At 32.0% G+C, this 9,142-nt stretch overlaps 1 protein-coding gene across 1 annotated transcript; it reads right to left on the bottom strand.

The window, feature by feature from the left end:
- Positions 1–110: 110 nt before the first annotated feature.
- On the bottom strand, positions 111–1,726 carry LOC110428758 (F-box/FBD/LRR-repeat protein At3g26920-like). Its single transcript, XM_021444672.1, has 5 exons — positions 1,414–1,726; positions 1,220–1,317; positions 776–1,120; positions 475–600; positions 111–383 (listed from the first exon to the last, which is right to left on the bottom strand). The coding sequence occupies exons 1-5, from the start codon at positions 1,724–1,726 to the stop codon at positions 111–113; spliced, it is 1,155 nt and encodes a 384-aa protein (XP_021300347.1).
- Between the last annotated feature and the right edge of the window lie 7,416 nt (positions 1,727–9,142).

Below are 9,142 nucleotides of genomic sequence, written 5' to 3'. Positions count from 1 at the left end.
GCTATCCCACCATCTCAAATGAGTTAATAGAAACACAATAAGTTGCCAATCAGAAGATTTTGCTATGACCATTATACTTGAAAATCAGTTTCCTTTAGTCATATAGTACCTCAATTGAAAGAGAGCTGACAAGTCTCCGAGCCCCTTGGCAACATTGATATTGTCTTGAAAATACAAAGCTTTGAATCTGAAGACAATTTATCACTAGTGTGGATTTCCATTGTCCTCAACGCTCTACCATTCATTAAAACATACTCTACCATTTTCATTTGATCTTCCAAACCTTCAAATCCTTTAACACAAACTGTCCTTAGACTTGAGAAACATATAGGGACATGCTTTGGCTGTGTCCAACTGCATTTACACCCACTGCTAAGTATTACCTGGAGACAGAAGATAGCACAACTCATAGATAAGGTCTTAGATTGGGGAGAATTTGACTAGTTTAATAAATCAATTCTATAATCAACTCACCTTAACAAAAACTGTCAAAGTTTCTAGCTTACGAGAAGTGTGAAGGAACAGTAATACCACAGCCCAGTTAGTAGCAATTAGATCCAACTGGGTTAAATTCAAAAACATAGGTAAACAATCCTGTGCCTGAAAAAGCAGAGTAGTAAGTACCAATACAATTGATTAACGATCCTAATTTAATGAAGTAGAAAAGCCAAAATTTACTAGTTTAATGAAGGATTGGTAGCAAGTATAAACTATATGATTTAAAAAATGCAAAATAAAGAGACATAAATTTAAAAAAGTTAAGAGTGTCTCTTACCAATGTCTTCAAACAGCGATACTCCTTAATTTCAAGAAACTTGACATTGGAAAGTGCTTTGAGAGGCTGGATTCCACATCTAAATGGAACTATAACACTTGCTTTAATTAAGCAAGGAAAATTTCCAACAAAATATTTGCGTCGCTCAGCATCTAAGACGTTTGGCTTAACCTCTAAGACATGGTGAGTGAGGTACTCCAGAGCTGGGGCATTTATCTCAACTTTGTGTTCCAAATCAAAACCAAGATCATAAAGTATGCCCAAAGCCAAACGCTTCAAAGTAGGTATGGAAATATTGAAGTTCACCGCATGTTCCTGGCTAATACATGTGTATATACGCAATTTCTAAACAATTGGGCACCCAGAAATAAGCCAGCTAACACAGTTATTATTTGCATACTGAATCCACCTAAGATGTAAAACCTTGAGACTTGGAAAACAAACCGGGCCTGGAACATCAACCGTAATTTCACCCCCCAGTTTCAAAATTTTTAATGTCTTCACCCAGAACAAGCTCCTGGGTATATGCGCTAAGTCCCCTCCTATATGAAGATAAACTGGTTTGGAGATGCGGATATCTACTTGCTGCAAACCTCGCTCGATGGCAGAGCAAGTCCATGCGTTAATGCACTAGCTACCATAGCTTGAATTGCAATGGAGACGAAATTTTTCAACGAAGCCATAATTTTTCTGCGCCAAAACGTTACAAACAAACTGCCTGAACTTCATTTTAGCTTCTTCATCGGTTCTGCAATTATCTGGCTCCTCAAAATCCAGGGTAGAAACTACAGTCCAAAGTGAAATCCATCTTTTTGACAGAACGGAGGTAGCCATCGCCTGTTTCGTAGGGAGCAATGATAAAATGAGATGAATTAAATCATCTGGAAGATTGCTAATATTGTCCCTACAGCTTCTGCTAGCTTCCTGGGATGCTCCAGGTGAGTTGGCCATGGAGCGCAAGGGTGACAAATAGAGTTTTTGAGGAATTGCTTTCGAGTAATGACGGAGGATTGAGACCTTTAAAGCGGCTTGACCTAAACCCGGAAGCCAAGTCCTGAATCAGGTTCGTAAGACTTCTGGCGGCATAAGAATTCTAGCTTTGGTCTATCAAAGCCCTGTACAATTACAAAAGAACATAAACTGGTGAAAAAGCTATTGGCAGCATCCAAGTAACATGCTAACCCCTCTACACGAAGCACACCCAAAAATAATGTTCAAAACCTATCAATTCACAAAAAGCAGGAGCAATTGCAGCTCGCAGCAACCCAAACACAGAATAAATAAAACTTAGTTGAATTACCATGCCAACAACTCATCTGAGTGCCCTTTCCGCGTCCTTCATTGGACCAGCTCTCATCGAGGAGTGACCCTGCCGGATACCAATACATGCAGAGTGATTGTCTCAGGGCTATAAGCTAGTAAGAAGAACAAGGCTGTTCTTGGTGGAGAAAGAATACATATATATATATATATATATATATATATATATATATATATATTCAAAAACATAATTATTCAAAGATGATTGATTATCCATCTTTAATTTACTTCAAATTAAAAGCTTTTAAATCTTGAGAACGAAAATTTTTCAAGAAGAATGTAACAAATTTATATTTTCAATTTAAAAGACATAATTTATTGAGTTTAAGATTAAACTCATAGTTTTCGAATGTGAAATCATCTGTTTCCGTATGAAATCTGTCACACAAAGGCAGAACAATTCAAATTTTTTTTAAAAAAAATTAAAACAAAATCATGGTTATTAAAAATTGCTTTCATTTTAAGCCCAACTTAATGTCCATTTTCATTTTTAGGCCCAAAATTTGTTTCCTATTCCCTGCAACCGACTGAGGACAAAGCCCAAAAACCACTAACAAAGGGGAAAAACCAATGGTGTCTCAAATTTGAGTTGAATGAAAGGTATTTCATGTATATACTAAAAGTCCACTTGGTTATATATCATGTTGCCGTTGAAGGGTATTTCCTGTATATACTCAAAATCCACTTGGTTATATATCCTGTTGCCTACGACTAAGAAACAGCCCTGACTAATGCCTCGGCCTCCACAAGACCACCCTCCTCAAAGGCCAAAATCCTAGGTTAGGGAGACACTTTTGCAAACGTTGTTTCAGTTAATTCAGGTTTAACAAGTGAAGAATGGAAATACTTAAAAAAAAAAAAAAGAAAAACAAACACCACACGAAACGCAGCGTTTTATGTGATTGATATATCTATACTATGTATAAAAGTAGGATAATTTGATTACTGTTCAAAGTTCTTTCAATTGAGTCTCTAATTGAATGACAAGTGTCATTCAATTAAAGTCCCTCCTTATATTTTTTTTGAGCTTTTTTTAAAAATGTTTTGATATTAAGCCTTTATATTTTGTTGTCGATTAATGGCTTTTTATTTCTTTTGGCCTTTCAGTTCATCGTTCTTTTATCGTTGATATTAGGTCTTTTACATCCCCAATTGCTGTTAGTCTCTCTTCTGTTCGTCGGTCAATTTTCGTTTTCTCACCTGTCGTATCGAACTCTCTCTCCTCCTCTGGTACCTGCTTTCTCTCTTAATTAATGCTTTATTCGTAGCATAGAAGAGGGATGCGCGGGTTGTTGTAGATTGATTTTTTACTTTTTTTCTAGTTTTTTTATGCAAGGGAGGTGCTGATCATATTCTTCCATGTTTCTTTTTTTTTTTTGTATTCTGTTAGTTTGGTTGTATCATGATTCAACATTTGTTCTTGGTTTTTTATTTGTTTGTTTATTGTCTTCTAATTTATTAAGGTTTTATTCCGTTAGTTTTTTATTTATTTTTTTTGGGTCTATGTTCTGTTCTTTGCACTTATTATATCGATCATGGTATTTTTTCTTTTTCTTTGATTTATTTTGTTATTCTTGGTTTAGTAGTTTGGTTTTATGATTTGTGTTGATATGTTTACAGTTATTAAAATAGTAGTGGTACTCGATTTTGAGTTTTTGGTACTTTGTTTTGTTTTTTGCCTTAATTGTAATGATCATAGTATTTTTTTAACTCTGATTTATTTTATTATTTTTTATTTAGTGATTGTCCTGATAGTTATCAATTTTTAGCAGATTTTTATCTTGCAAGGATCTTTCTCCTCATGGACGCAACCCAATAGCATTCAGTATGATGTTATCATCACAGAAAATATCCATAGTAATAATAATTCCCAAAACTATCTCAGCACTTGAATGGAGTGTAATGAAAACACTCCAGCAGGAAGCTACTAAGCAAGTTCAATGCAATTGTATTTGAATGCCAATTCTGTTTCTCTAATGCTTCATCCGAATTCATTTACCATATATGGTCTGGCTTTTAAAAAGGCAAATGTAGCTACCATTATTCAAAATTCTGTGGTCCAAATTCAAGTGTAATTAAAACATCTTTGTATTTATAAGAAAGCAAACTCTTCCCCATATTCTTAATCACAAACTAAGAAGTGCAAGTCTCAATAAAATGAATATAAATCAAACATAAAAGTTTTGGGCAATAATTTGTTGCACATTTTATTTGCTATGATAGTTTTTTTATTCTCTTTTTCTCTTCAGCATTTCTTTTTTTTCTTTTTTTCTACAAGATGAGATTCTTATAAATAGATCTCATTCAACAAAAAAAAAATCAAAATTTTACATATTCATAATATGAGCAATGAATGCATATTCAGACACTACCAAAAAACATGTTTTTTCTGACGAAATATTTCGTTGGAAAAAGCTGAAATTCCGTTGGAAATACCTTTTTCCGATGGATTTCCAACGAAAAAATCCGTTGAAAATTCCGTCGGTAATACTTTCCGTTGGAAATCCGTTGAAAATTTTCAACAAAAAATTCCATTGGAAAAAATGAATAATCTGTTAGCTATCCTTTATTAATTCCGTTGGAAATTTCCAATGAAATTTCCGTCGGAAAAGAATTTCTAACAGAATTGTTCGTGGGAAAGGTAAAGCATTTCCCACGAAAAATTTCGTTGGAAATAATTCCGTAGGAAAGGAATTTCCAACGGATTTTTCCGATGGAAAAGCATTTCCCACGGAAAATTCAGTGAAAAAAATTCTGTAAGAAATTAAATTCCAACGGAATTTCGTTGGAAAGTTTCAACAAAAATTTCGTCAGAAATACTCTTCCAACGGAAAATTTTCATGGAAAAAATCCGTCGAAAAATCATTTCCAATGGAGAATTCTGTTGGAATAGCATTTCTGACGGAATTTCTGTTGAAAATTTCCAATGGAAATTTTCGTTGGTAATGTATTTCCAACGGAATTCTTTTACTAATTGATAATTGTATGTCTTGTTAGTAATGCTTTTCCAACAACAAATATCAATTAAAATATTGATACTAAATTATCAATTGACATCCATAATTGACTTTCAAAATATATAAGAGAAACACACATTAAAAACTAAAATTTAAAGTCAAGTTCATACAATTACTAATTGTCTTAAACACACAATATCTAAAAATGTCAAACACATATGAATATAAAACTAAATGTATTATCAAACACATATAGTAAAAAGTATCCAAGTGTAGCAGTGAAAAAAAGACATCATATCATGAAATGTTGCGTTCTTACTTGTCAAGGTTTGAGCTTGAAGTACCCGCATTTCCTTGTTTTGAATGCGCATTAGTCATGATCATGCTTTCCATACGTGCCATAAATTCACTCATGCTTTCTGCCATTACATTCTTAATTTTTTAACGTATTTCCTTACATATCTTACCCAAGTTTTTTTTTATAGATTTTCCACTTTTTCTTCTAATGCAATTACGGGATTGGTAGCATTTGAGTTGATAGGGCCACATGCAGACTTAGATGTTGCTACATTGTTTTGTGTTCCACTAAGTAGAGCTGTAACAGGCACCTGAGTACCAAACCCATATACGTGAGTGCGTGTAGTCTCCATCCCTCCAATTGCTTCTGTCCAAGCATGCGGATCAAATTCTGGTTGAGAAGATGAATCTTCACCATACTTCTGTGATAATACAAAATTATACATTTCCTACATAAAAAATTAAATAAGATTAATATTCAATTATATCGTCAACTTTGAAGTAAAAATATATCAATTTTGTACATACACTCGCAGATTTAGACTTGTTATCTATGAAATCACCATGACCCGTTAAACGCTTATGAGTATGGTTGAACACTTCCAAAAAGCTAACATCTCATTTTATCTCAATTGCCTGCATTTATTTACAACTATATATACTCAATCATAATCGATATATTGTAAAGAAAACCCAAAGTCAAACTATTAAAGATACAATTTTTATTTAGTTTGAAAGAAAACCATACATATAAATGCGATGTAAAATAAATTCATACCATCCTTTTTGCATTAACAACAAATGGAACTGAACCGCTAGTGTGCTTTGAAATGCTTCCTTTTTTTGGCATTAAGCGATTTTGTCTTGCTTTTTTAGATTTATTTTGCCATTCTTCTATACCCCATACCGTATTGATAAGGGTATCCCAGATTTCATTTGTGATCCATTTCCTTGACATGCCTTTGCAATCCCTAATGTTGTTTGTTTTTGCTTCTGTCATTGCTTTATTCCTTTCCTCTGAAAGCATGTCTCTTAACCGATCGAAACAAATTTTATCCCATATTCGTCGAACCAAAACATTTTGATTAGGTGGCCAAACACAATTTTCCTACATCAAAATAAATGAGCAACTAAAAAAATTGATACAAATTAATTAAAAACAAAAATTTAAAATTTAATTAACAAACATAGTACCTGAAATTCTTGAAACATTAACTCCTTTATGTCATTAGGGACTTTTCTCCATGTCGACCATGGACCATGGAAGTGATTTTTAATGATCCTTGTTATTGTAGTCGTGACCCCTCGCTCAAAAAAGTACTTGTACAAGATATAAAGAGAGAGAAGCATTTCAGATTTCAAAAATTTCCATTATGAAAAGCTTCTTGATCTCTTTTCAATCCCTTTAATCATGTATGCAAATTTTGATAAAGTTGCTGTATTTATTTGCTTGTAGAAATGGCTAGACTACCATAGGCCATTTGAAACTGTGGTAGATACAGCTAATGTTAGTCTTTTTAGCCAAAGAAGATTCATGCCATCAAAGGTTAGTTTGGCTTGAATGAATAGGATTCACTACAACTTAACCCAATTGTTTTCCTCTGCTTCTTTGTGAGTAATATTGATTCAATTTTATTGGGTGAGTCTTCTTGACTTAATTTTAGTTGAAACATTGGAACTCTAACTTTCGAATTTTCAAGATGGTTGGACATGATTTTAACATGCTTAAGGATGATAGGCTAACAACCACATATTATATTTCTTTCCTTTTATATTGATCAATAAAAGATCAATAACTTTATTGTTTTCTTTAGTATGGAATAACACCTTAAGTAAGATCTGTAATAGTTTGCAATTAAAGATTATTATGCCTTTAATGATTGTGTTGGTTGTACCAGCCTTCTTCATTTGCAGTTTGATTATTCTGGTATCTTTAAATTAGGATGAAGTAAGGCACAACTTTAGACACAGGAGGTATGTTTAAGTTTTATGCAATAAACATGCATGACAATTTAGTACTGGGGCATGCTTTTAATGTCTCTCATCTCTGCCCATTTGTTCCCTTCATACCCATTGCTTGCATTTTGATTAATACATACTAATGAGTCTTGCCCAAACAATCATGTAATAATAATTTTAACTTTGCATATATAGGATGTCAGGTTCATCTTCCACTAACTGTTTAGATGTATATTCAGATACAATGCAAGTTATGTCATTCAAATATAAAAAAACAACAACATTGAAATACTTGAAAACAATAATTTTCAGAATTCTTTAGTTTACTTTTATTTTTTTTCTTTCAAAAATACTAAAAACAATAATTTTTAAATTTTAATACTTATAGAACAGATTCATATAATACTTATTAATTGCAATCAATATTATTTACTATTTATATCCTCTTATTTTACATGAACTTGAATATATAGTATTTAAACAGCTCTTCTATACATGAATGTTTAAAATACAATAAATATCTATTCAATTCATTGAACAAAATTTTTAAAAAATCTTTGGTTTGCTTTTATTTATTTTAGTAAAAAAAACTTTAAAACAATAATTTCTTACTTTTAATACTTAAAAGACTGATTCATACAATATTTATTAATTACAATTTAATATTATTTACTATTATACATGAATGTTTAAATTTCAATTAATATCTATCCAATTCATTGAATCAAATAAAAAAATAAAAAAAGACTACTCATTTCTCAGTATACATAGCACACAGTCATTATTAAATAAACAAATACACTCAATTTAAAAAAGGACTACTCATTTCTTAGTATCCAATTCATTTCTCATTACATATATGAAGATAGATATAACTACAAATTTAACAATATTCTTCTTATTTTGTTGTTTTTGATATCTTTTCTTTCAACAATCAAACTCCTAACTGTTGTTAGTTTCTTTTCTACTCACTGCCCAATTTCTATTTCCTCCTCTATCAAGTCCAACTCTCTTTACTGTGACGGTACATAAGGTAAAAGATTACCTTTGCTTTTTTTTGTTTGGTTAAATCCAAACACGATATCTACCTTGATTGTTTTGTTTAGCAATTGATATTCTACTACTATTGTTGTATGATATGAGTTATTCATAGTTTGTTGTTATTTCTCTATATAGTATTTTGCATCTTATGTTAGATTTAATAGGTTACTTGGAAAGCTTTATCAAGGGTTGTCAGCTCAGTTCCAAATCTCTACTATGGGTGACAATTATGAGTTATGAATGGTTTAAGGAAAACTAAGAAATATGAACATCTTTTGTTTTATTTAATTCACTTACAAGGAGGCCCTATTGTCATTCTTGGATTCTGTCTTCCAAAAGCTCTTCAACCACTACTTCCAATATTTCTTCAGGTATTTCTTCTTTTCTTTGCTCTCATAAAAACCTTCCATTACCACTCCTTTCACCCATGTTGATATCCCAAAACATTAGAATTTTCTTAACCATAATTTGTTAATTTATTACAGCTAAAAATAGAATACTTGATTATCTCTACCCGACTACTTTAACCTCATTTCTTTCTTTGTTCATGTATAATGAAAGACAAAAGCAATATTGACATAATGATTTCTATACCGGTTACCATCACAATTTAAGTTGAAATGTTATTCTTGCATGTCCAAAATCGTTGTTTGTTGGGGTATTCACTTTTAGGGTGAGCTTGTTATAATTCTTAGAATCTGTCTTCCAAAAGCTCATCAACCACTGCTTCCCATATTTTTTCTTTTTTTTTTCTCTCTTAAATGTCTTTCATTGCCACTGTTTTCCCCCATTT

Source organism: Theobroma umbraticum, unplaced genomic scaffold (assembly GCF_002168275.2).
Source record: "Theobroma umbraticum cultivar Fairchild unplaced genomic scaffold, ASM216827v3 scaffold_69.0, whole genome shotgun sequence".
NCBI classification, from domain to species: domain Eukaryota; kingdom Viridiplantae; phylum Streptophyta; class Magnoliopsida; order Malvales; family Malvaceae; genus Theobroma; species Theobroma umbraticum.
This window is presented reverse-complemented; position numbering and strand designations above follow the sequence as displayed.

Coding starts and splice junctions, on each gene's coding strand:
- LOC110428758 (XM_021444672.1), bottom strand. CDS start 1,726: ATGGCCAACTCACCTGGAGCATCCCAGGAAGCTAGCAGAAGCTGTAGG. Junction 1,318..1,413: donor CCATTGCAATTCAAGCTATG/GTAGCTAGTGCA, acceptor ATCTTCATATAG/GAGGGGACTTAGCGCATATA. Junction 1,121..1,219: donor CGGTTGATGTTCCAGGCCCG/GTTTGTTTTCCA, acceptor CCAATTGTTTAG/AAATTGCGTATATACACATG.